At 43.9% G+C, this 27431-nt stretch overlaps 2 protein-coding genes across 2 annotated transcripts; one reads left to right on the top strand and one right to left on the bottom strand.

Moving 5' to 3' along the window:
- Positions 1 to 246: 246 nt before the first annotated feature.
- Sdhc (succinate dehydrogenase complex subunit C) lies at positions 247 to 17694 on the bottom strand. Its single transcript, XM_048452560.2, has 6 exons — positions 17597 to 17694; positions 13031 to 13087; positions 10871 to 10972; positions 7193 to 7254; positions 4691 to 4854; positions 247 to 412 (listed from the first exon to the last, which is right to left on the bottom strand). The coding sequence occupies exons 1-6, from the start codon at positions 17656 to 17658 to the stop codon at positions 308 to 310; spliced, it is 552 nt and encodes a 183-aa protein (XP_048308517.1). The 5' UTR covers positions 17659 to 17694; the 3' UTR covers positions 247 to 307.
- A 3473-nt stretch (positions 17695 to 21167) lies between these two features.
- Mpz (myelin protein zero) lies at positions 21168 to 26914 on the top strand. The gene is given in 6 exon segments (XM_048453004.3): positions 21168 to 21314; positions 24027 to 24193; positions 24471 to 24684; positions 25246 to 25381; positions 25528 to 25588; positions 25698 to 26914. Coding segments are annotated over 6 exon segments (939 nt in total). The 5' UTR covers positions 21168 to 21247; the 3' UTR covers positions 25992 to 26914.
- The last annotated feature ends 517 nt before the right edge of the window (positions 26915 to 27431 follow it).

The raw sequence follows: 27431 nt of genomic DNA, 5'->3' as shown, positions 1-27431 counted from the left end.
GTGGCACCCAGGGCAGCCACAGAACTGGCATTGTTTCTACTGTCTCAGCAAGAAGGAGATGAAAGCAGACCCCTCAGCACAAACCAGAGTCAAATGTGGAGCAGGAGGAAGGGCTCCTGGCCCAGGGAAGACAGCCTTTCCTACTACTACAGTTCTTCAAGTGTCTGCTGAGCTCCATGGGATCTGAAGTGCGTGGCATCTAACAAATCAGGGGAACTTTGGTGGCTGGAGATAAGAGTGGTAATAAACAGGAATATAAATCGGTTTGATGATGTACAGGACAATGCTGGGAATTTCAGCTCTTTCTTTACATGGCTGCCAGTCCTACAGAGGACAGCACAGTAAGAACCAAGACAGCCACTCCAGACTGTTCGACTTGGGGGATCGCCAGGCCTTTTCCTAAGTCCCACATCTGCAGAAAAAAAAGAAAGAGGGGAAAGTTTTATATTTATTTTTAATAATTAGAACCCCAGTCACTCTTACAATTCCTTCCTCAAAAATTTCCTACCTGCTGAGTGTAGCTCCCTTCTGAGGGATTCCAGAGAAGAGCACTACATCCTGTGCCCCAGCTTCCCTCTCCTCAAAGTCACACTACAGTACCCACCCCATCTCGCCATGACTGAAATAAACCTCTCATGTGAGGGTGATAAGGCGAGTGTTCTCCAGAAGGCCAGAGGCCCTGTAGACAAAAGCTTCCAGACTGTGCAGAGACAAACCCACCCAATGCGACAATACATTTAGATCAACGTTCCCTGAGAGAGTCCTTCAAAACACAGCTTTGTTTTCTGAGATAAAAATCTTGTATAATCCAGACTAGCCTAGAAGTCATGTGGCCCAGCGTGCATAAAATTCAAGATCCAACAAGATCTTCTGAGTAAATTGGGAACGTGGGACCTTGGGAGAGGGTTGAAGGAGGGGAGAGGCAGGGAGGCGAGTAAATGTAGAGCTCAATAAAATAGATATAAAAAAAATTCAAGATCCTTCTGCTTAAATTTCTTAAGTGCCGGAATTATAGGCATTCACCATGTCTGGCCCAAACATATTTCTGTATAGTGTAGGGCATTATGTGGAATTCACTCTGTAGACCAGGCTGGCTTTGAACTCACAGAGATATGGCTGCCTGTGCCTGCTAGGATTAGATTAAAGGCACGTGACACCATTGCCCAGCCTGTCTCTCTCTTTCTCTCTCTCTCTCTCTCTTTTTTTTTTGGACATGATCTCCTACATATTCCTGGCTGACTTGGAACTCTACATAAAAACTACTGGCTTCAAGCTTATAGGACTCTGTCTGTCTGAGTATGAGATTAAAGGCATGTGCCAAAACCCTCAGGAGAATCTTAACTTTCAATTTCTTTCTTTTTCTTCCATTCTCTCCCATCCAGGTCTTCTCTACTGACCTAAGACACTCAAATTCCCAGGCTGAAGAGATCCTCCAACCTCAGGCTCTTAAAGAGCTGGGACCACAGGCACTTACAGCGACGCCTGGCTCTTAAACTTATGTGGGGTCATAGTAGAAATGTATATATAATACAAAGTTATGAACATTTAAATTCCTTCTTTTCAGTCTTCATCTTTTTTTGTTGGAATCAATTCACTAAGTGGTTGTCTCTCACTGGGTCAAAGGTCACATTTTGTAAACACTAAGAATAGAGGGGCTGTAGCTTAGTGGTAAGGCGCTCGCCTTTTATGTGCTAGCTTGAGTTACCAGTTATCAGTTTCCAGCACCAAAACTAAAACAAACGAAACCAGACTCTCAACTCTCACACTCTCTAGGGTACAAACACTCTAGGGCAGTGGTTTGGAACCTGTGGTAGAGACCCTTCTGGAGGTCAAATGACCTTTTCACAGGGGTCAAATACCAAGTATCCTGCTTATCAGATATAATTATAATTATATATAATATTATATAACATTCATAACAGTAGCAAAATTACAGTTATGAAGTAGCAACAAGATAATTCTATGGTTGGGGTTACAGCATGAGGAACTGTATTAAGGAGTCGCAGTGTTAGGAAGGTTGGGACCACTGCTCTAGAGTAAAAAGTAGTGTTCAAGTTTCACTCTGAGCACACAAAGCAACCTCACCACATACTAACACATGAACCTCTACAGTCTGACTATAAAACTGACTGACTCAGGAGTCACTGCGGAGAGGACACCCTCATCCCAGTGCCTGGCTAGCATCTAGGTAGATGACGTGCAGCGTTGAGCAGGCTCCACAAGGAGCTGCTTTGCTCACAGAGGTGCAGTGCTTCACAAGACACCGACTCTTGGGTAGTGGTGGTAGAAGCCTCCAGAAGGTCAAAGGCCCTCAGCTCCTCCTTTAAACCATATCATTTCCCCATCCTGGAGACGTTCCAGTCAGACACAATTTCATGGCAAGCAGTTAAAACCTGACCCGTACCCGGGGTTAGTGCTTGTTAGAAGAAAAACATAAAAGCAGATTTAGGGCTTGTTTAAAGCCCTTAGGTGCCTCACTTATCTCAACAAAGAGATTACCATAATGGGTAGGAACTAAGGCAAAAAGCCTGAGTTCTGGGATTGCCAGGTGACCCCTAAGTCCAGCTCCATATTAAGACAAAAACAGACATAAATAAGCTCCCATCTGAGCCAAGATGTGAAGCCTTCAGCTAATTTTCTTTATGGAGCTTTGTTCTGTGGAGTCAAAAGCCATCAGTGAAACTGCCTTTTCTCTCAGGAATAGAAGTCACTTCAAATCAAACTGAACACCGCTCCAGGGAATACTTGATAAATACGCTTAATTTAATAGGCCATTTAGTCTCTCACTTTTTTTTTTCATTCAACTGTCTATTGGACCAGACTGAAATCCAGAAAATGCTTGTCTCTGAGGTTATAAAAGGTCAAACTAAGGCAAAAGCATCCAACTGATATTTTGTTTGGGTTCAGAAATAATGGAAGACTGGAAAAATACATTTTAACTCTTCTTGGAAAAGAATACAAGAGTAGGGATCACAAAATACAAACTCTTTTTTTTTTAAATATATTTATTTATTATGTATACAATATTCTGTCTGTGTGTATGCCTGCAGGCCAGAAGAGGGCACCAGACCTCATTACAGATGGTTGTGAGCCACCATGTGGTTGCCGGGAATTGAACTCAGGACCTTTGGAAGAGCAGGCAATGCTCTTGATCACTGAGCCATCTCTCCAGCCCCAAAATACAAACTCTTAAAATGCTCAAACTTGTCAGGCAGGAAGATGATGAATTCAAGGTCCACCTTGTTACAGGGTGAGGACCAGGGCAGCCTGGGCAATACAGTAAAGTTCTGTCTGAAATAGAACAGGAATTTGGGTATGTTCAAAGACAGCCCTGGTACACAGAAAATTTACAGCTAACCTAGGTTTTATGAGACCCTGTCTCAAAAAGCCAAATAAATAAATAAATAAACCAGACATGATAGCACTCACTCGTCATCCCAGCAGTTGGCAATTTGGAGCTAGAGGTGCGTAAATAAGAACTTCAAGGCTGTTCTTGGCTACATAATAAGTTTGAGACCCTCAAAAAAATGAGTGTCTGGGGAGATAGCTCAGCGGTATGAGCACTGCCTGTTCCTCCAAAGAACCCAGGGTTGGTTCCCAGCACCCACAAGGTGACTCAAAGCCACACCCTCTTCTGGTTTCCATGGGCACCAAGCATGCACATGGTTGGTGCACAGACATACATGCAGGCAACACAGCAAATAAAGTAAAAAAATTTAAACTAGTAAAGTTTTTTTTTAAAGGATGGGAGATGTAGCTATGTGGTAGAGTCTAGCATGCACAAGATCCTGGGTTCAATTCCCCACAGCACACCAAGAAACCATGACAAGAAGCACAGAAACCACCCTAGAATCCTTGACACCTGGTTTGTGTTTGCTCTCGTTCTTTCCAAATACTCAATACAATCAAAGAGAATATACCTGAGTCTGCCCAGGTTTGTCACTCTGGGTGAAAAGGAATGCTACACTGAAAGCAGTAACTGCTTATATCTAGCTCATAATTAAATTCCCAGTGTCAAGAATAGTGCTTGACAATTAACAGGGACCAGTTCATATTTATCTAATAGATAAGTCTTCTTTGTCAGATTTGCTTTCAGGGGTCTTTTAATAATTATATGCCTCTTAAAAGTGGGAAACTTCACAATGATCCCTTTCAGTACTGACCTAACCCACACTTAAAAAGGAGTGGGGGGGTGGGGGAGCCTGAGTAAAGATCCAGTACAACTAGCCTTAAGAATGGCACTAGACGGCTGGCAAGATGGCTCAGGAAAAGGCACTTGCTGTCAAACCTGACAACCTGAGTTCAAGCCCCTGGATCACTGTATGAATAATAAATAAATAATAAAACAAAAGCAGATAGACAGATGAGGTTGGGTCATGTGTGGTGCTCATGTTTATAATCCCAGCACTTGAGATGCAGAGTCAGGAGGATAATCACAAAATCAAGGCTATTCTGGTCTATACAGCATATTCCAGGCCAGGCAGGGTTACACAGTGAGAGACCCTGTCTCAACAAGCAAACAAAGGATAGCTCTAAGGTTAAAGGTACAGCATGTGCAAGGCCCTGGGTTCAATGACTCAGCATCAGAAAAGTGGGTGGGAGGAAAGGAAACTTAGAAATAAGGGAGAGGACCCTCTTAGCCTTCCCACTCCCTTTACCCAGGAAACATACAAATCCACAATTAACTTACCAAGTGTCGGATCCCGTTCCACGTGTGGTACATGAGAGGGAAGACCAGCACAAACTTCGCTGAGTGGATGAGTGCTGGACCCAAAGACAGGGACTTCACAAACATCAAATAAGACTCAAAGCTCCCAGGAAGCAGCAGTGCCGACAGGCCAAAAAGAGAAACCCCTAGAGAAAAGCAAGCCTTCAAGTAGTGTAATGGGTTAAGTTGGGTTCTATGACACTTCTTGACACCTGATACAGAGAAAAGTTAGTCAGGGATGTATTTTAGTTGCCAAAATGTTTGACTAACATATACAAGCCCTGGGTTTGAAACTAGCACCAATAAAAACCATGCATGTGGGACTGGAGAGATGGCTCAGCAGTTACAAGTGAATCCTGATGTTGCAGAGAACCCGAGTTTGGTTTCCGAAAATCACAATGAGTAGCTTACATCACTTGTAACTCTAGCTCCAGGGGAATTAAACACCTCCAGCATTCAAGGGCGCCTGTACTCACGTATACATATCCCCCTACAAATACACACACACACACACACACATAATTAAAAAAAATAAAAATATATTTTATAAAACATGTAGGCTGGAGAGATGGCTCCACTTCCCGAGGACCTGGCTGGGCTCATTTTCCAGCACCCACATGGTTGTTAACACCATCTGTAACTCCAGTTCCAGGGGAGTCAATGCCTTCTGGACAATTAGGGCAGCAGGTGTGCACACAGTGCACAGACATGCATACAGGAAAAACACTTAGAAACATAAATGAAAAAAATTAACCAAACAAAGCTGGGCAGTGGTGTTGCACGCCTTTAATCCCAGCACTTGGGAAGCAGAGGCAGGCAGATCTCTGTGAGTTCGAGATCATCCTGGTTTACGGACAGCTAGGGCTGTTACACAGAGAAACCCTGTCTTGAAAAACAAAAACAAAAGAAAAGAAAACAAAAAACTTAACCAAACAAAACACGTATGGTAGTACATGCCTATAATCCCAGGATTTGGGAGATAGAGGAGGATTAGAAGTTCAGGATTGTTGGGAGTAGTGGTGCAGGCCTTGGATCCCAGCACTCAGGAAGCAGGGCCAGGATGGATTTCTGTGAGTTCAAGACCAGTCTGGTCTATACAGTGCATTTCAGGACAGCCAGAGCTATATAAGAAGACCCTATCATTTAAAAAAAAAAAAAAAAAAGTTCAGGTTTATCCTGGGCTACATATAAAGTTACATGAAACCTGTAAAATAAATAAATACATTTTTAAAAAAAACTTAAAAAAACAAAAACAAAAAAGCCCTCAAAAAACAATAGCGGTAGGACAGGGTTGGAGAGATGGCTCAGTGGTAAGAGTATACTGCTCTTCCAGGAGACCCAAGTTCAATTCTCAGCACGTACAGTGGGTGGCTCATAACTGCCTGAATCTTGGTTTCAAGGGATCCTGCTTCCATGAAAACTTGGATTGGTAGAACCTCGTTAGTTATCTTTATCTACAACGTTGTTACACTTATAAGATATGTTCTGGCCATCTGCTTCCCCAGACTCTCTCTCGGACTCAGGAGTATACAAATGCTAACTTACAGTGAAACTCTGTCAGCACTTCCTCTGCTGGTGACAGTGGTTTCCCTGTGCATGTGCAATGCCCAAGGTTACTATGCCAATTATTAATAGAAATAATAATCACCACAGCCTATATTCAGAATTATATGTAGCTAATTAAATTCACAGTCATTAGTAAGCATTACAAATAAAAAGAATAATGATCCAGGAAATCTCAAAGGAAACAGGAACTCTTTTTTTTGTTGTTGCTTGAGACAGAATCTCACTATGTAGAACAGGCTGGCCTCAAACACACGGAGACTGGACTGTCTCTGCCTCCTGGGTGTTGGTGTTAAAAGCATGCACCACCACGACCTGTTGGGAATTCCTGGAACATATTCTACAGAAATAAAGCCTATTATGTCTTGGTTTTTGTTTGCTTGTTTGTTTTGTTTTTTGAGACAGGGTTTCTCTGTAGCTTTGGAGCCTGTCCTGGAACTAGCTCTTGTAGCCCAGGCTGGCCTCAAACTCACAGAGATCTGCCTGCCTCTGCCTCCGAGTGCTGGGATTAAAGGCGTGCACCACCACCGTCAGGCATTTTTTTCTTTTTTATTACTTTTAAAAGATTTATTTTAATTTTATTTTATGTGTATGGGGTTTTGATCGCAAATATGGATATGTACCAGTTGTGTGTCTGGTGTACCTTTAGCACCAGCACTCAGGTAGCAGAGGTAGGGAGATCTCTGTGAGTTTGAGGCCAGGCTGGTCTACAGAGTGAGTTCCAGGACAGCCAAGGCTACACAGAGAAACCCTGTCTTGAAACCCTCCCCCCCAAAAAAGCCAGGCTTAATGGGATTACATTCACTTCAAGTCAAGTTACTGAGGTACAAAAGAGGCAGGGATGAGAGTCATAGAAACACAGTTTCAAAGATCCCTTTGTGCACACAAAGATTGTGTATGTGTGTAAATATACATACATACCTCCACTTAAGGCCACACCAGTGCCACGGTGGCAAATGGACATTGCCATGGGAAGAGACCAACTACAAAGAAACACACAAAGACAATTTTTAAAAAAGAATGCCAGGTTTTGCTTTGGTTTTTTTGCTTTTTTGTTTTTTTTGAGGATACGTAATTTAAAAACAAAAACAAAAGCCATCTGGGGCTAGAGACATGGCTTAATGGTCAAGAGTACTTGTTATCCCTGCAGAAGGCCTAAGTTTGGTTCCCATTACCCGAGTGGTGGTTCACACTCAGTTCTGGGGCCCTGTCAAGCAGTGTAACCTCCAAGGGACCAAGCATACATTTGGTATATACAAATACATGCAGGCAAAACATTCATAGACATAAAAAAATTCTTAAAAACAAAAAGCAAGAAAACCCCACCTAGATTTCACATTCCTATTTCCACTTTCTAATTTTGAAAATAAGAAATTTGACTGAGTACACAGCTCAGAGATAGAATGCTTGAGTATCATGCACGAGGCCCTGAGTTCAATACACTGCAAAAAAGAACAAGAAAAATGATTTTTAAAAAACATCTTAAACCAGGTGGTGGTGCCGCACGCCTTTAATCCCAGCACTCAGGAGGTAGAGGCAGGAGGATCTCCGTGAGTTCGAGGCCAGCCTGGTCTACAAGAGCTAGTTCCAGGACAGGCAACAAAGTGACACAGAGAAACCCTGTCTCAAAAACAAAAAACAAGAAAACAAAACAAAACAAAAATCTTCAAAAAAAAAAAAAAAAAGTCAGATGTGGTGGTGGTGCACATCTTTAATCCCAGCAGTTTTGAGGCAGAGGCAAGTGGATCTCTGTGTTTGAGGCCTGCCTGGTCTAGAGAGCGAGTTCCACGACAGTTATGACTACACAGAGAAACCACCTTGAAAAACAAAACAAAAGTAAATAAGTGAAAATAACAAGTATCTCTTGGGGCTGCAGAAATGGCTCAGCAGTTAAAACACTTGCTACTTTTGCAAAGGCCAGAGGTTCAGTTCCCAGCACCCATGACCTGTAACCCAGGGTATCTTCTGGCACCCTCTTCTGGCCTCTGAGGGTATAGGACATGTAGGTGGTGTACATGCCAAAAACAAACAAACAACAACAAAACACGCATATATATCTAATAAAACTAAATCTTTTTTCTCTAGCTCTTTTCACCCAGGGCCCCATATTGGTACCAAGTGGAGCTTGTTCAACTAGAGAGCAATTATGTTGGTTGCGGTGACTCCTGCCTGTAACCTCAGGTCACACAGCGAGACCTGTCTCAAAAAACAACAACTTAAAAGAGTTCAGGCCAGTCTGGCCTATATAGGACTCTGTTTCAAAAAACAGAGAAACAGAAAAGAAGTACAATGGTAACTACTTCCAACACCTTTCCTTGATATATTATTTAGGAAATAGCCCCACGTTTCCTGCTGTTCCTTTTTTCATGCAAAATTCCATAATTGGACCTAATGTCAATTTTTCAAACGACTTGTGAGGAAAGGCCAGACTTATTAGGAATTATCTCCATCCTAGTAAACCTACCCCTCCCCAGCTCCCTCCCCTCATTTTTGAGACAGGCTCTCACCATGTATCTTAAATACTAAGATCATTTATTAACCTTCTGTTAGGGTACAATGTCCAATTTCTACAATAAAAATTATTTCTGGAATCTGAGCTGGAAAAAAATCCTGAAGGGTTGTGGTATTTGTGGAGGTGGTTAAAAAAATGGTCAGTATCCCCTGGCAAGGACCCAAGAAAAGAGGGCAGCAGTTCAAGATGCTTTGCTGAGTTAGTGTTTATTTATTTATTTTTAATTTTTAAAAGATCTATAGGGATTCTTTAAGAAGACATAAACAAAATCAGCTAGCACTTCTACTTCTGAAAACAAGAGATGAACAAATATGTATGTATAAATGCATACACACACACACACACACACACACACACACACAATTGCAAGCATAGTATATTATCTTAGCTCTATCTGACAAGACCTAAAGTCAATGATGTGCTGGTAGCAGTGAGCACATCTAACACTCCAATACTGATGCCATAGTGAAGAACTCCTAATAGCCATGGCTAGAACAACTTGAGCATTGAAATAAACAATGATTGTAAAAGAGTGCAACTTCTGTGCAAAATAAGGATTCTTGAAAGAAAGCAAGGTTTGCCCTACAGAAAGAAAGAAATCTAAAGAGCATGTGCAGTAAGGCAAGCATAGTGGACTCAACCTGTAATCTCAGTCTCTAGAAGGTGGAAGCAGGAGGGTAAGAAATTCAAGGTCATCCTCAGTTATACACTGAGACTGAAGCCAGCCTGAGCTATGTAAGACCCTGTCTAAAGCACCAATAAATAGAGAAATTAGTAAGTCACGAAGTCTAGAAATGTACAAGACCTCCAGAAGCTAGAAACTGCAAAAACAAATGGATTCCCCTAGAGCCCAAGGAAAAGATAGCTCCTGTTAGTTCGCTTATTTATTTTAAAATATTTTTTTAAATACTTATTTATTTATTATGTATACAATATTCTATCTGTGTGTATGCCTGCAGGCCGGAAGAGGGCACCAGACCCCATTACAGATGGTTGTGAGCCACCATGTGGTTGCTGGGAATTGAACTCAGGACCTTTGGAAGAACAGGCAGTGCTCTTAACCTCTGAGCCATCTCTCCAGGCCCTATTTTAAAATATTTCATGTTATTAATTTAGTGTACCATGATACACAAAATGCAATCTTTGGGGAGTCAGTTCTCTCCTTCCACCATGCGGGACCAGAAGATCAAACTTGGTCGTCAGGCTTAGTGGTAAGAAATTCAACTTACTGAACCGTCTTCTCAGACTGATAACTTTAGCTTAATGGAGCGAGTCACATTTCTAACACAAGTGCAAAAGTATGAACTTATGTGTTTTTTCATAGCTCAGGCTGGCCTTAAATTTGCTATGCAACTGAGGACAGGTTAAACTCCTGATCTTCCTTCCTTAGCACCCCAAGTGCACCACCTTGATCAGCCTCAAACGGCAATTTTTTTTTTCTCTGTGAAACAGCCCTGGCTATTGTTTTGCAGAGCAGGCTGGCCTCAAACTCACAGAGATCCACCTGCCTCTGCCTCACAAGGCCTGGGGTTAAAGGCCTGTACCACCATGGCCAGACTTCAAACAGCAATTTTTAAGATCAAACAATCTAGCACAACACATTCCAAGGCTAAAAGATTGTGTTGTTTATAGACTAAGAAATCATAAGAAAGTACTAAAAGTCACTGTTTTCCATAATTAAACCATTAGGCTTCTGTAAGAGCAGAACACTCTGTATGTGTAATAAAAATGCTACAATTCAAAACAAAACATTCCACAGTCTCAAATGTGAGCAGGGTCAGACAGCATTCAGTGTTGTGTGGTGTGACGGCAACGTACAGGACAAAGTGTGTGTGAAGTCGTCAATGTAACAGCAAGCAACTCCAGAAACACCTCTGGCTCTGAGCTCTTTGCTTCTGAACTTTCTTTTTGGCAGCTGTGCATTCAGAAATCTTTCACTTGTGGCGAATTTTCTCAAGACACTCCCACCGACAACTCACAGATGAAGAAGTTGCGTGCATTACTGCCCAGCCCACTGCTCCCATGTACTGCATTCAGTAAGATACTTAGAAAAGGCCAACTCTAGACCATCCGGCCAGAGCCCTTACCTGTAGATACTGATATGGGGAGAAACAGGACGGTTTGAACTCGTGTTCTTATTCCAGAACCGCTCCATCTCTTCCTTGGCTGTGGTTGCCAACGGAACAGCACTAAAATAAAACAAGAGGTTCAGAAAGGACTAAGGTTTGTATTTTACATACTAAAAAGTGTAGTTTTAAAGATTTATTTTATTTTAGTTATGTGCGCGCGCATGTGCGCGCGCGTGCGTGCATGCGTGTGCGTGTGTGTCTGTGTGTGGGTATGCGGAACAGTACATGCTCTTATACTGTGCTATCCCTTTAGCCCCTAAAGTGTCTTGTTTAAGAAAGGAATGGTTGGATCAGGAGGATGGCTCAGTGAGGAGGTGCTTGCTGACAAATCTGATGACCTGAATTTGATCTCCCTGGATGCACATGGTAGGAGGAGAAAAACCACTCCCACAAGACGTCTTCTGACCATCACCTGATCACCCCGGAGTCCCACCACACACACATCAATAAGTAAAATATATATTTTTTTAAAAGGATAAGGGTGTAAAAATACATCAAAATAGACACTGAATAAATGTAGTACACAGACAAAAATGCAAGCAGAACACCCATACACATAAAATTAAAATAGAAAAAGTAAAGAACAGCGGGCAGTGGTGGTGACACACAGCTCTCGGGAGGCAGAGGCAGGTAGATCTCCGTGAATTCACGGTCAGCCTAGTCTACAGAGAGAGTTCCAGGACAGCTAGGGCTGCTTCACAGAGAAACCCTGTCTCGATCAAGTGGCACACACCAGCACACCAGCAGAGGCAGAAGACTGAGGAGTCCAAGGCCAGCCTGGACCACATAGTAAGTATAAGACCAGCCTAAGCTACATAGAGAAACTGACTCAAAAGCAAAAGAGCTTACAATCCTAGCACTTAGGAGGCAGAGGTATCATGATTGAGTTCTGTATCATCTTTATTCACATAGCAAGCTCAATGATTACCCTGAGCTACATGAAGCCCTGTCTTAAAATCAAACAAAAGCATGAAAAAATCAAAATCAAAAAGAAAACATGACAGTTATGTATATTTATGAGCCTGACTAGGCTCTGGCTGTAGGACTAGAAAAGGCCGTAGTTCTATAAAGTACATTATTTGGGATAAACAGAAAATTTGAAAATCAGCTGTGTATCAGATAAGCATTAATCAGCTAATTTCTTAATGGTAATGATTATGCTTGTATAATTATACTGTTACGTAAGCAAACATGTTAGCAATTGATGAACCTGGATGAAACGACCACAGGACTACACACCAGATATGGCAGTGACTGTCTACAACGTCAGCACAACAGAGGCTCACACTGGGGTCACTGAAGTTCAACACCATGCTGCGCAACACTGCAAGACTTACTCGAAGAAACAAGGCAATGAGACCAACACAAAGGATCAAAAATGTACTATTCTTATTTTTCTGAAAGTGTAAGATTTTTGATATTTCCAAGGTAAAGCCTTTAAAAAAAATTGTTGGGGGCTGGAGAAATGGCTCAGCGGTTAAGAGCACTGACTGCTCTTCCAGAGGACTCAGGTTCAATTCCCAGCACCGACATGGCAGCTCACAACTGTCTGAAAATCTGGTTCCAGGGGACCTGACACCTTCACACCAATGCACATAAAATAAAAGATAAATAAATCATAAAAAAAATTGTTGAAGGTAACTGCTGAAGCCAACAACTAGGAATAAATATTTAGCAGGAAAAAGTAAAACTCCCAGAGATTCAGCTGCCTCTGCCTCTGGAGTGTAGGAACCACCACACCCAGTTTTCTACAGCCTTTTCATGAGGAAAAAAGTTAATAATATAAAATAGTCATAGTATGTAGACAGATTTTCCTTTGGGCCACCAGCTCAAGAGAAAAAAAAAGACACGGAGAATCATTACCCTTACCTTTTAATCTACGTTTTCTCACGTGGCCGAGTTACCTTTACTCTGTACTGCCCATCCTGCGGTCTCCACGTCTGGCTGGCAACTCCGCTTTGCTTCCCAGAGCTCTTTCTGGCCAGAAGTCCCTGCTTAACCTCCTGCCTAGCTATTTATTAAACCAATAATAGCCCTGTTTAGCTTTTTATTACATCAATCACAGTGACACATCTTCACACAGTATAAAGGAATTCCATAACAGACTTCAAAACTTACTTTCTGAGACAAAGCTGAGAGTTAAGGTGGGCTCGGAGGCAGTGACGGCCAACGTGTCTGCAAGAGATTCAAGAAGACAAATTTAGTGACTAACACCAGCATATCAACTTTCCCACCTTGTAATAAATATATATATATCTATATATATATATATATATCTTGTGAGACAAGACAGAAACAAGTTTGTTGTGTGTTTTTTGAGACAGGGTCTCATGTAGTCTAGGTTGGCCTCAGACTCACTATGTAGCTAAAGTCTCTCCACCTCCCAAGTGCTAGGAGTCCACATTTGTCTTCAGGATGTTTTTGTTGTTGTTTTGTTTGTTTTAAAGCTGGGTCTTAAAGGAGGTGGTTTGTCGGGGTTCAGGACCAAACCTCAACTCTGGCACGAGAAATAATTTAGGTGTGGGCTGGTCCCGGATCCCGACATAGGTTAAATAAAACACAAGAGTATAATAAGAAGGGGGGTTGTAATAGTTCAGTGCTTGCCCAACATTCAAAGGATAAGGCTTTGGGTTTAATCCCCAGCATTTGCAAAAACTAAACAAGTCAAAAATGAGTAATTGACACTAGGAAGCACATAGTTTATGTATGGCAGAGACCTGCTCCAAATGGATGAATTAAATTTTGAAGAACAAGGGATTTGAGGACGGACAGTCCTAATATTAAGCTAGGTCATTTCAAAAACTACCATCTGGAGCCAGGGAGATGGCTCAGTGGATAAGAGCACTTTATATAACCCTGACAACCTGAGTTCAATCCCACAAAACCCACTTAAAGGTGGAAGATGAGAATCAACTGTACAAAGTTCTCTCTGACTGTCACACGTGCACACAGCCACACACACACAACATGCAATAATAATAATTAATAATTAATTTTTAAAAATTAAAAACCTACCATCTACTTCCAGCTAGCAGAGACAAACTTCAAGTCACAAAGCTTTCTACATGATAGTATAAAAACATGAGAAAGCAAAAGTTCTCTACATTCCCACAAAAAGTATTTACAAAAAATAATTACTTTTTCTACCTAAAAGTTGCTACTTTAAAAAAAAATTACATGGACTGGAGAGATGGCTCAGCAGTTAAGAGCACATGTTGCTCTCCTAGTGGACTAGGGTTTAGTTTCCAGCAGCCACATGGTATTCACAACCATCTGTAACTTCAATTCCAGGAAACCCAACACCCTTTCCTGAACTCTGAAGGCACCAGGCACACACCTGGTACATAGACAAACATGTAGGCAAAACACTCATACACATAAAAAAAAATAAAATAATTAAAAATTTTGAAATTACATTTTATTTATTTTGTGTGTGATAGTGTACACAACACACATGTGGGAATCAGACAACTTGCAAGGACTTGATTCTCTCCTTCCAACATGTGAATCCTGGGATCAAAGTCAGGTAATCAGGCTTGTAAACCTGTAATACAGGCATTCCGGAGATAAGACACAGGAAGATTGCTGTAAATTCAAGGCCACCCTGGTCTAAACACCAATTTCCAGCCACCCAGGACTATATCAAGACCTTGTCCAAAAAGCCAAAAAGGAAAATGAAAAAGAAAAACATTCAACAACACATCCTTTAATCTCATAATTCCAGCCGACACTTCCAAAGCATTGAAGAAGGTGACACAATGAAGTTCTGGAAGCCAAAACATTTACTATGTTAATTCTATGTAATTAGAATTATTCACTATGTGCAAGGCATGTGGAGATAGAAGAGCTCATTAAGACCCCCAAACCTGAGCCAGATAGTGGTGATGCACACCTTCAATCCTGGGACTCAGGAGGCAGAGACTGGTGGATCTCTGAGTTCGAAGTCAGGCTGATCTACTCTACTGAGTGAGTGCCAGGATAGCCAAAGCTAGAAAGAAACCCTGTCTCAAAAACCAAACTAAAAAACCAAAAACGAACAAATAGTATATCTTACCTGGATAATTTATTTTAAAAAATTTAAACTCCTGCATCTAATAGTTTAGGAATTAGCCTTCTAACCAGTCGCTTGTGGCACACGCCTTTGACCCAGCACTAGGGAGGTAGAGGCAGGCAGAGTCTAAATTTGAGTTTGGCCTAGTCTACAGAGCAAGTTTCAGGACAGTCAGGGCTGTTACACAGAAAAACCCTGTCTGGAAAAATAAAACAAAACAAACAAAAAGCTCCAACAATCATCTAAATGCAACAGTCTTCTAAATGGGTTTATGACGTCCATCACATCACCAACACTAGACACACATCATTTCAAGAGCCTTATGCTCTACAACAGAGCATCAGAAGGGACCATTATTTTGAAGAGAAAAATCCAACCAACCCGTCTTCAATTCTCTGTCTTCCCTTTGGAGGCAAGAAGTGAATGCAGACATTGTGTACTCAGGGCTCTTAGAAAGAAGTGGGAACAAATCTCTTTAAATCAACTGAATTGTCTCTGAAGTTGCAGGGCACACATTCCTCACACCAAGCTAGGCCCCATCACTACCCAGCAAGAGTTTGCAGATGTGGGCTGGAATCTACCGCATGTTCTGTCTAGTGCTATTGTTCCCCAAATACCAATGTACGCTTAACACAAGGCCCTACAGAAACAAGCTGCATCAACTCCATAACCTTATTTGAAATATGAAAGTATCTATCCTTGTGTTTCACGTGAAACCAGAAACTCTGAAAAGACTTTCTGTGCTGGAAAGGAGCCAGCGAGACAGTTCAGAGAGCAAAGGCACTTGCCACCAAGCCAACCTTAGTTGGACCCTTGGGATTCACAACTGTCCTCTGACCTTCACACACGAGCCATGGCACATGTGTGCCCACCCACACCCACAATAAAGGAAAGAGAAAAAAACTGAAAAGGGTTATGGCTAGAAGCAAGTGCTTTGTTTTGAGATAGGATCCTATACTGTGGCCCAGGCTGACCTGGAACTCACGCTATAGCTCAGGCTGGCTTGAATATTACAGCAACCCTTCCTGTCTCAGTCTCCTAAGTGCTGAGACCACCGGTGTGACCCTCCACAGGCAGCTGATTATGTCACTTATGTGGAATGGTGTGGCATTAACGGATGTCCTGAGCACATTGTCCTATACTTCCAATAATTTCTATATTACTTATTATGCCCAATATAATTTAAATGTTCCATAAATGTTATGCCATATGGTTTAAGAAAGAGGGGTGCTACCTATTTGCAGTCCAAATACAATCAATGGGGAAAAGTTTTTAAATGTTTTAAATGGAACAAAGGTTTTAAAGCAAACAATACCCATAAGTGCTGGGCTGAGAATGAGTATCTGAATGACAGAAGGCTACAGCAGGGTATACCTACAGTTTCATCCACACGGACTCAGCATAACGCTTGTCAGGTAACAAACTCAAACAGCTTTTTGTAACTTGTTTTTCAAATATTTTCAGTCTGAGACTGGTCGACTCCAGGAAGAACCCAAAGATGAAGACTCTAAACACTAACCCCGAAATTCCTAAAATGAAATGTTTGGAACCAATATGATCATTTCAAGCTAAATGTTAATTCACCCAACAAGCCCTAACAGTCACCAACATATGTTACATCAAAGAATTTGAAGGCATTCAATTACGGGTCAAATAATTAAGAATGAAGGACACAGCTCTGGAAAACCTAGTCCTGCCCTATCTCAGAGAAGAGACACCTAAGAAAATGCACAGCACCATGAAAATAAGACTAAAGATAACTGATCCCAACTCCCAAAGACTCACTTTGTAACAAAGAAAACTAAACAGAATCCCTCTATTTTTATACTGCCTGACTGAAGTGGAAAGAGAAATGAAAACACATTTGGGAGAATCAGGGACTGGAATTTCAACAGCACTGAAGTTAGTTTTCCATAACAAATAATTTCCAAAAATAGTACAGGCATAAAACTGCGTTGGGATTCGTACCACAACTGTCTATGCCCTTACAACTATAGAGGCTCTGGGGATGATACCTAAACAGTGAAGAATTCAGAACAAAAGAAAATCTAGGCTATTTCTCTGGACAGGAAATTGAATTTCAGAGAAAGGCGGGGATACCCACCATAACACAACGCTAATGAAAACAAAGTGAACTTTCTGGGCAGCAGCAAAGACCCACTCCGGCTGCGACTGCTAATCCTGGGCTGGGAGGGATACATTTGGAAACCAGGTAGTGCCCACGCGTTACAGCAGCTGAACCGCCAGGGATTAGGAAGCATGGAGGTGCACAACGGAGCCCCTCTCCCTATAGTCGCTAAACCTCCCTCCCCGCAGGCCTAGGGGTCAACTGATCTTGAAGTTAAAAGTTTTTGGAGCCTCGGACCTGGGTGGGATCACAAGAGCAATTTGGGAAGAGGCTTTAGACGTGGGTGGTGCAGAGGGACAGCCGCGCCACTCGTCCACACAGAGTGACCTCTAAGCCCTTCCGAGCCGGGCGGGACGGGGGATGCTAGGATCCCTGGGGCGCGGCCTGCACATCTACGGTCCTTTCCCCGTCCCCGTACGCCTACGACGCTGTCACCACCCTGAGGGCCCAATTCAGGTCCTCCAAGGATGGCGGGCACGGATTCCCAGCCCCAGGCTAAAGTCACCTCAGCAAGAGCGCAGCCATCTTGAGTTCCGGTCTGGACGGAAATGACGCAGCGGCTCCCATGCTGCCCCTCCCTTTGCGGAGAAGCGGGCGGGGCTGTCATGTGACTACTTAGGTTAAAGCTGTGTTTTGCGGTTCGGTTCTTTGTAGATGGTGATTTTTTTTTTTTCCCGGCTCTTTGGTTTCCCTCTCGCGTCGTAGTTTCTAGCATCGTTTGTCAAAGCTTTGGCCAAAGCGTCGCGTGATTATACTTAGTGCCTTTACCTACCTAAGTGTTTATTTTGTACGGCTCGCTTTACCAGACAGCGACTTCGCCCCCTTTATTCACTGAGGATTTCGGCAGCTCACTTCAACTCCCTCCTTTCCAAGTTGTCTTAAAATCTCCGAGTTAACTGACTGAGACACTCAAGGAAAAAGCTTCTTTGGGCTTCCATTGGTTCCTTAGTGCTTCCTCACGGTTCTTCAGCCCTAAAGAGATGTTAGGCAAACACTATACTTTCGAGCTGTATCCCTAGCGAGATAGGCACACTGAACCCCAATTTCAGTACAGAGTGGGGGCGGGGCTGTCAGAGGGCCTTACACCATTATTTGCAAGGGTCGGGGATCCTCTTTGACCACCTCCATTAGGCCTGACAATTCCAGGGCTTGTGCTGCTGCACGAACCAAACTCCCACCGGCCAAAGACAACGCTCCCTTGTTTCTTTTTCAGCGCTATGTGGGTGACACCCACAGCCACAAGAAGCTGGGGCGTGGAGAACCCATTTTTTGATTTATATGTGCTGTATATAAATGGGTTTTGAGGAATCCAAGTATCGAAATCAGTTGCAGAGCACTCTCAACTGAGAAAAGAGAGTGAGCAAGTGAGAAAGGAATGAAATAGAATGCCAAAGTTCCCGACCCTGGGAGCTGTGGTGGCGGGGCAAAGAGAGAAAGAGTAAGGGGGAGGGCAGGGCGACTTATTCTATTGTAAATCTCTTTCGGTTGTGTTAATATTCAGATCCCATTTATATTTAGCTCTCTAGCACTCTCCTGCCTTTTTCCTTTCAGGATTTAAATAGCACAAATTCGCTTTCCCCCCCTGCATCAAATGAATAATATTTCTGTAACGTTTGACAAAGCACTTTTATAGACTTTAGGGACTGGAAGGGACCTTAGAGGTTCTCTCGTCCAAGCCTCTATTCAGTCCAAGAATCTCATTTGAAGCATTTCTTGATCTTCAAGACGGCTGCGACACAATTTAGTGCTGGATACATCAAAAAATAAGTTTCATGCTGGGAATAGTGGCGGTGCCTGTAGTCCCAACACTTAGAAGGCTAAAATAAGAAGATCATGAGTTTGAAGCCAACCTCCAGAGACAGGAAAAACAAAACAAAACAAACAAACAAACAAAAAACCCACCTGCTTTTAAAAATTTAGTAAACAGGAGAAACAGAACAACAAATAAATAGCTTTTAAAAGTAAACAAGTTAATCAGTAAATATAGTCTTCTGATATTGAACTCTAACCCTCTCTAACCCAGGTTTGGTGGCACACCTGCAATCCTAGTACTTCGAAAGTAGAAGCAGACAGATCAGGAGTTCAAGGTCATCCTCAGCTACAGATTGAGTTCCACGTAGTCTGGACTTCATAAACCATTATCTCAAAAACAGAAACAGTAAAATGTAATGAATGCCTATTAAACTTAGCTCTGTTTTTTTTTTTCGTTTTATTTTAGTATATATAGGTGTTTTACTTGTTTTGTATGTGCACCACGTTGTGCTTGGTGCTCCAGGAGGCCAGAAGAGAGAGCCAGATCCCCGGAACTGGAGTTACAAACCTGTGAGCTGCCATGTGGGTGCTGTGCTGGGACTCAGTCCCCACCCTCTGGGACAACAGTCAGTATTCTTAACCGCTGAGCCATTTCTCCAGTCCCATCACTTAAGGCTCTTATAATTTTATTTAACATATATGTATAATTGACTTTTTGCAGTCTGTGAAAGTGCTATAGGGAACTCAAAGATACAAGAATATACTGACCAGCCCACCTGAAGAAACTTGCAGCCTTAGCAAGGTGAATAAAGAAACAAACATAGAAAATAGTAAAGCTGGGCATGTAGCTAAGTTAGTAGAATGATTGCCTAGTATTCACAATGCCCCAGTTTTTAGGCCCAGCACTGCATATAACCAGACGCAGTAGTGCACACCTGTAATCTCAGACTCTGGTCATGGGGACATTCCAAACATCTTGTTTGTTTGCTTGCTTGATGAGATGATCTCTTATAGCCCAGGCTAGGCTTGAACTCCTGAACCTTCTGCTTCCACTTCCTAAGTGCTAGGAAGACAGGCATAAAGTGGAGCTGATTTCCCCATCTCTAATTCAATTCTTGAGGCGATCCTTACAGTGCACTAGAGTAAGTCTACCCTCTTGAGCCTGTCATTTGAGACCTTCAAACTTCCTATTCAGATTTGTTTTCTGCTGTACCCTAAGATTCCCACATCAAATCAAACATGGATGTATATAATCTGCTTTAAATATGCCCAGAGCTTCACAAATATCACACACACACACACACACACACACACACACACACACACACACACTAGGAGGAAACTTACTTTTGCTTCTGCTTTCCGCTGTTCCATCTAGCCACTGTCCCTCCTATTCCCCTTTTCAAAATGGCACTTCTCCTTCAAGGTCCCTATAGAACATTTTCCCCTAGACCTGGCTGCTCCTTCCTCTGAACTTCGTATATTAAGTGAAGGTATTTGAAGAACCAAGCTTCCTGATGGAGTGAGTGGTTGGTGTTGTGTGGTATTCCCAGCGTTCTGTTCATTGGCTGTTGATGAGTTTGTTTGCTGTTTCTCCCCGCTGCCTCCTCAAACTAGATTTTGAGCTTGCAGGCAGAACTGACTTACCATTTGAATACCAGCACTCTTACACTGTCCAAATGGCCAGCATGCAAGACAGTATGTGCCTTTGCTCATTTAAACTGCCGTACAGCATAAGGCATTGAAGGGTTTCCTAACAAAAGGGGAAAATTTGGGCTTCTTGGAAGTTTCTGGGTAAAAAAAAAAAAAAGTTTCTGTCTAGGTAGAATCTCCTAGGATTCAGGGAGATGGAAAAAGTTGTTCCCAAGGGGCTTTGTCATCTCAAGGAGGCCACAGTGTTGCCGTAGCAATCAGAACAACATGGGACATCCTAATTTGGGAGTTTTCTGAAAGAAATTGGCCTCTAGGTTCTAGGGCTCTCAGGCAAGGAGGCTAAGAAGGAAGCCTTTGCACGGCCTTTTGGATTTAGGTTTCTCAGCTTATCTATTCCTCAGAGAAGGGTGTCTGTGTCCCTTTTTCTGTCCCTCTCCCCCACCCCCCCAACATTCCAGCCCAGGGTAGGGGGAGGTCAGTATATACAAAGCTCTCTGTGTATGGGGTGGTATGTGTTCTCCCACCCCTCCACCCAGAGTAGACAATGCCCCTTCTGCTCCATGCCCCCTGCCACCCTCCCAACCACCTCTCAATCGCACATGCCAGGCTGCAATTGGTCACTGGCTCAGGACAGCCCCCTCATGCTGGGAATCCAGGGGATTTTAAGCAGGTTCCAGAAAACCCTGCTCAGTTCCTTGTCCCCCACTTCTCCACCCCACAGACGCTCTGGGCCCCAGCCCCTACCCCAGCTATGGCTCCTGGGGCTCCCTCATCCAACCCCGGCCCTATCCTGGCTGCCCTGCTCTTCTCTTCTTTGGGTAAGTGGAGCCCCCAAGTCCTGGAACCCTAAGATTCAGGTGTTCTCTCAGCAACTTCTCCCCGTCCCCACTGCACTCTTCACAGCAAGTGAGAGCAGGAAGGGGGTGCTATGTTAGGTGTGGGAAGGGAAGGGATATATCATTTAAAGGAAGCAGAAAGGGTATTTCTTGAAAAGACACTGTCAAAGATCACAGAGAGCTTCCCTGAGTATCCAGGTTGGAAACCAGTCAGATGTCCCCAGATCCACGCTGACAGCCCATCAAGAAGCAAAGAGGGGTACGGCAAAGAACAGGATCAGACACTGGGTTCTGAACCCCATTCATTCCCAAGTGGTGCAAGAGCTATCCAACCTTAATTTTCCAGAAAAGAAAAGCCAGGCAATATGAACTAATGAGTGAGCCCACCCTCAGGGGTCTCAACTTCTTAGATTGGGTTTCTGCCTGTGGCCTCTCATCTATAATGTCAGTGAATCCTAAGATCTTGTCCCACTAAAGCCGTCTTCTTTAAACTGACCAACCTTTTCCTTTACCTCTGAAAGATGTTGAGTGAGCAAGAGAGCATCAGAAAGCAAGGTTAATTAAGTGGATCCCTCCAAACTGTCTTGCCTTCCAAAGGCAAGCTGGAGTAAGGGCGGGATGAGCAGCAGGGGTGGAGAACGGTTAGAAAATCTAAGGTTCTTTCCTTGGTCAACTTCAACTCTTTGGGTTGTATATCCAAAAAAATTAGACTTTTTTGGTTCATACTGAGATTTCTGCGGTTCCCCAAGACTATGATGAAGATAGGATGTTGGGGGAAGCCTTGGTAAAGGAAAGGAGGAGCTAGGGGGTGAAAGCTCTGTTCCACCCGTAGAACCACTGAGCAAGTTGAGAAGAGCAACTCTCAACTTGATGGAATAGGAGGAATAGGAGTCAGAACCAATGAATAATCCTCTTTATTATATTGGGGATTCCCAAGGAGGCTCTAAGGTAGAATTCCCAGGAAGCAAAGAAAAGATATTGTTTATGCTGAGGTGGAGGATTCAGGACCACGAGGGTGAGAGTGGGTGTGGCATGAGCCTCCAGCGCTGTTTAGACAATGAGACTTTGTTTGGTTGCCCCCCTCCTAAAGAACAGAAAAGTCTACAGTTGTCCCCAGGGCCAGCCCACACATAGTCTCCCTGGAATGACTCTCCTTGTGTGGGTGGCTTATAGGGGTGGCAGTGGGCCAGTGTGACCAAGACGAGGAAAGATGGGTGAACCACAGAGGTCCACATACAGAGGCACCTGAGTGCTGGACTTAGGGTCTTACTCTATGCCTACTTTTTCCCGACAGTGATATGAAGTCCTTTCTTCCCTGGCTCCCCAGTAAAGAGCAAACTAAAGGGCAACCAGGGAGGCAGCAGGCAGACAAGACAATTGTGCCCAGCAAGAGGACTCATATTCCTAGTTGTCTTCTTCTTCCTCCTTCTCCTGCTTCTGTCTTCTTGCAAGAATTTGAATTTGCTGTACTGCAAAATACTATAAAACTGCTCAGTATGGAATGATGTCTATGAGTCAGCACGGAAAGTCATCCCAGATACATAAATTCTTAATTCAAAACAAAAAAGTAGATTATAATGCAATATATTGTATATACATTATATTTTTAAAAGCTCCACAAAACAAATTTAGCCATTTGTTATAAGCACAGATATATCTTGAGTGTATTGCATTTATATTGGGTTTTATACATAGAGAAAATATATTTACTAACTAGTAATGGTGGTTCAAAGTGGGTGGAGACTTTAGGAAAGAAATTGGTTGTTAGAGTAGGTGTCAAAGGAGACATTATTTTTATTGGTATTGCTTTAACAGATTATAAGAATGCTTTAGCAGTTTATAAGAATGCTTTAACAGCTTATAAGAATGCACACGGTGGTACATATTTTTAATTCCAGCACTCAGGAGACAGCAACAGGTGTATCTCTGTGAGTCCCGTTGGTCTACATATTGAGTTCCTGGTCAGCCTGGGCTACATAGTAAGACTTTGTCTAAAACAAACAAATAAGCTGAGTGGTTGTGGTGCACACTTTTAATCCTAACATTCAAGAAGCAGAGGCAGGCGTATTTCTTTGAGTTCGAAACTAACCTGGTCTACAGAGTGAATTTTGGGACAGCCAGGGCTACACAGAGAAATCCTATCTTGGAAAAAACAAAAACAAAAACGTTAGTTATCAACCATTGGCAGATGACTGTCATCCCAACACTCAGAAGGCTGAGACAGGAGGATAGTAAGTGCTAGGAGAACTATGGGCTGTAGTAAAACTGCCTCAGAGGAAAGGAAGAAAGGAAGAAAAAAAGGAATGAAGAAAGGAAGGAGAAAAAGGAGACTAAACGGGAAAGTGGGAGTTGCACACCATCCACCTTCTAGAATCCTACAGAAAAGCACTGATCTAGCTCCTCCATGCTGAAGAAGCATCCCATCCAAACACTAAGCAGACATGAACCTGCTTAGCTTTTGAGATCAGACAAGACTGGATACACTCAGGGTGGTATGGCTGTAGACATGAGGAGCAGTCTTTCTGCTGAGACTGTGAGCTGATGCAAGCATTCACATTCACCAATCAAATTCATTCAGATGTGTTTCTTTGCTATGGCCTCAACCATGTCCCGGCCCTTGACGGCTGGTTGATCTCACATCCTCTCCATGTCTCACTGGGCCGGTGTGTACATCCCATGTTCTTCTGCTTGCAGTGCTGTCCCCGGCCCTGGCCATTGTGGTTTACACAGACAGGGAAGTCTATGGTGCTGTGGGCTCCCAGGTGACCCTGCACTGCTCCTTCTGGTCCAGTGAATGGGTCTCAGATGACATCTCTTTTACCTGGCGCTACCAGCCTGAAGGGGGCCGAGATGCCATTTCGGTGAGTGTGCAGGGGCGGGGTAGGGGAGTGTCCTGGAGTTAGATAGCAGGGTGCTTCAAACAATAGAAAAGTGAACTTGGGCTACAGAAGGGAAGCTATTTTATGAGCCATAAACTCAACTGTAGCAAGTAAGTAAACGGTCTTTGTCACCTTGCCTAGGACCTGTGTGCACTGTCCTCCCTCTCCCAGGCCAAGACCTGTTACCCTGAGTCCGGAGCCAAGTTTCAGCAGTTTTCACACTAGGGTTCCCTCACACAATTCCCCTCATTCCTCATAGATCTTCCACTATGCCAAAGGACAACCTTACATCGACGAAGTGGGGACCTTCAAAGAGCGCATCCAGTGGGTAGGGGACCCTCGCTGGAAGGACGGCTCCATTGTCATACACAACCTTGACTACAGCGACAACGGCACTTTCACCTGTGATGTCAAAAACCCACCAGACATAGTGGGCAAGACTTCTCAGGTCACGCTCTATGTCTTTGAAAAAGGTGTGAGAAGGGACAAGGGACAGGGGTCTGGGAAGCAGTTCAAAGAAGGTATCAGGGAGGGCTGATAGACTGGGGGAAGGGCAAACAGCCTTTACTAATCTGGATGTGGTGGTGTGAGCCTTTAATCCCAGCTCTGGGGAGGCTGAGGAGGTGATTGCCCGGGTCACACAGTGACCAGGCTGAAATATATAGTAAAACTGGGGTGAGGATGAGGAGCTGTGTGGATAGGCATGGTGGTTCTGACTGGAATCCTAGTACTTCAGAGGTAGAAGCCAATCCATCAGAAGTTCAAGGCCATCGTTGGCTATGTAGCAAGTACCCAAAGACTAGTCAAAGGCCAACCTGGGCTACGTGGGACCCTGCCCAGCCCAAAAAATATAATAAAATAATAGTAAAAAAAAAAAACAAAAAACCAAAAACGCTGGCTAGGGAGGCAAAAGGCAGTCTTGGCTAGAATTTTCACTTTTCCAACAGCTGGAAATAGGTGTAGTACTAAGCAACATAGATACAGGCTTCTGTTACCTACCCCTCCACCCACGTTATTTGTTTGCCCCCTCCTAGTGCCCACTAGGTACGGGGTGGTGTTGGGAGCCGTGATCGGAGGCATCCTCGGGGTGGTGCTGTTGCTGTTGCTGCTTTTCTACCTGATTCGGTACTGCTGGCTGCGCAGGCAGGCGACCCTGCAAAGGAGGCTCAGGTAAGGGGCGGAGCCTGACTCCCCACCTTCTATCCAGGATCCCCCGAGACTGCTTCAGAGGTGGGAGGGCGAAAGAAAAGAGGAAGTGCGTTCGCTGGGAGTAGGTTCCAGTGAGACCAATCCTGCCACAACCCCTCTTTCCACAGTGCCATGGAGAAGGGGAAATTTCACAAGTCTTCTAAGGACTCCTCGAAGCGCGGGCGTCAGGTTAGCGAGACGTGAAACTGGGGAGGAGAACTCTGGGAACCCGGGACAGCAGCGAGGGATGGGTGGGCGAGGTCAAGACCTAAGCTAATGTGTGCAACCCTCCCCGCAGACGCCTGTGCTGTATGCCATGCTGGACCACAGCAGAAGCACCAAAGCTGCCAGTGAGAAGAAGTCTAAAGGGCTGGGGGATTCTCGCAAGGATAAGAAATAGCGGTTAGCGGGCCGGGCGGGGGGTCGGGGGTCTGCGACGGAGTCCTCCAAAGGCTCTCAGGTGGTGGTCATCGAGATGGAGCTTCGTAAGGATGAACAGAGCTCAGAGCTCCGGCCTGCAGTCAAGTCCCCCAGTAGAACCAGCCTCAAGAACGCCCTCAAGAACATGATGGGTTTGGAGTCGGATAAGTGACGGTTACGTCCAGGCCCTGTCAGAGCAGGGGGACCTAGGCTCCTCTTTTCCCAGGTCTAGGTGCTTTCCTCTTGCTCCTCAGCCCTGCCCTGCCCTCACCTCCCAATGAGATGTAAAGTTTCATTTCACCTTCCTTTCCAAGTTCTTGTATTCCTCCCTCACCCTTACTCCTCGGCTTTCTCAGAGCCTAGGGACTAACCCTACTCCTCGCCTGCCCCAAGGGCTGCGTGTTTGGTGCCTGTTCCTCAGGCACTGAGAAGAAAGGGACCTTGATAGCCTCTGCCCAACAACAGGCCACTTGACCTTCCCATCCCCCCCCAACTCCACCCCAACTGATTCCCCTGGCTCTTTCCTGCTCTCTCTTTTCCTTCCCTCAGAGGCCCAGCTCCACACTCTTGTCTTTGGGCTCAAATCCACATCATCTAGACCAGAGTTCTCCATCAGGGTTTATCTAGGTTGTCGAGTATTTTTTATTGTTCACCATATTTTTTTTTCTGTTTGTTTATCTGAGCCCATGCCCCCATGACTGAGGACCAATGACGTCATGTGGCTTTTGCAGTTCCCCACTCCCTGCTAAGTCTTTATCTCTACTGGAGAACCAGCCAGCCCAAGCAGTGGAGCCCCTGATCCTCAGACCTCAGCTACATAATTGATGCCCTCTGACCACACTGGAGCAGAGTTCTGGGACTCAAGATTTGGGGAAGGAGAGAGAGAAAAATGGATCCTCACGGGTCAGGGGTGGTGTAGGGGGCTTTAAGAAATAATGAGACAGCAAACAGCAAAACCACACAAGAATGGGAGGGAAAGGAAGAGGTTGCGCTCCCAGGCGCAGGGGATTGTTAGGATTTTTCTACATTCTGTATATTTCTTCTACCACCTCCAAATGTCCTTAAATGTTTAATAAACACTGACATTTCCAGACACCGCTGCCTCTATCTTGCATTTTCTAGTCCTCATAAGAATCTCCACCTCTTCTCTCATTCCCAACCCACATTTTTCCTCATTAGCTGGTTTTGGTTGTCAGATTTGATTTTGTAGTGTTGGTCCATGTAGCATAGTGGGGGAAAACTCTGAAATGGGCTCATAGACACATTTATTTATTACAAGCCATCCAGTGAGCTTATACTATGCTAATCTGTGTCCGGCTCTGCTTGTACATGGGTGGGAACACAATAGCTTTCTTTCCCGAGACCTGACCTCTAAAACATGCCAGCTGCTCACTGGTTGTGTTCCCCAGGCTGGTTACTTACCTTTGGTAAGTTTGTTTTGCTCCTCATAAACATACAGGACCATTTTATCCACCCTGCGTGACTCCCAGACCTTTTGTAAGAATCAAGTAAGAAACAGTGGAACCCTCCACATAGTATAACATTCTGGCCTTTGTGGGCAATGGGTATTCATGCGGTACATAGACACACATGCAGGCAAAACACATGTACA

Source organism: Myodes glareolus, chromosome 5 (genome assembly GCF_982192425.1).
Source record: "Myodes glareolus chromosome 5, mMyoGla1.1, whole genome shotgun sequence".
In the NCBI taxonomy this organism is placed as follows: Eukaryota; Metazoa; Chordata; class Mammalia; order Rodentia; family Cricetidae; genus Myodes; species Myodes glareolus.
Note: the sequence above shows the minus strand (reverse complement) of the source record. Positions and strands in the feature narration are given on the sequence as shown.

Excerpts from the sequence above, each read along its gene's own strand:
- Sdhc (XM_048452560.2), bottom strand. The coding sequence starts at position 17,658 with ATGGGAGCCGCTGCGTCATTTCCGTCCAGACCGGAACTCAAGATGGCT. Across the intron at positions 13,088-17,596 it reads ATGGCTGCGCTCTTGCTGAG|ACACGTTGGCCGTCACTGCC; the intron begins GTGACTTTAGCC and ends AATCTCTTGCAG. Across the intron at positions 7,255-10,870 it reads CCCCATATCAGTATCTACAG|TTGGTCTCTTCCCATGGCAA; the intron begins GTAAGGGCTCTG and ends GTTTCTTTGTAG.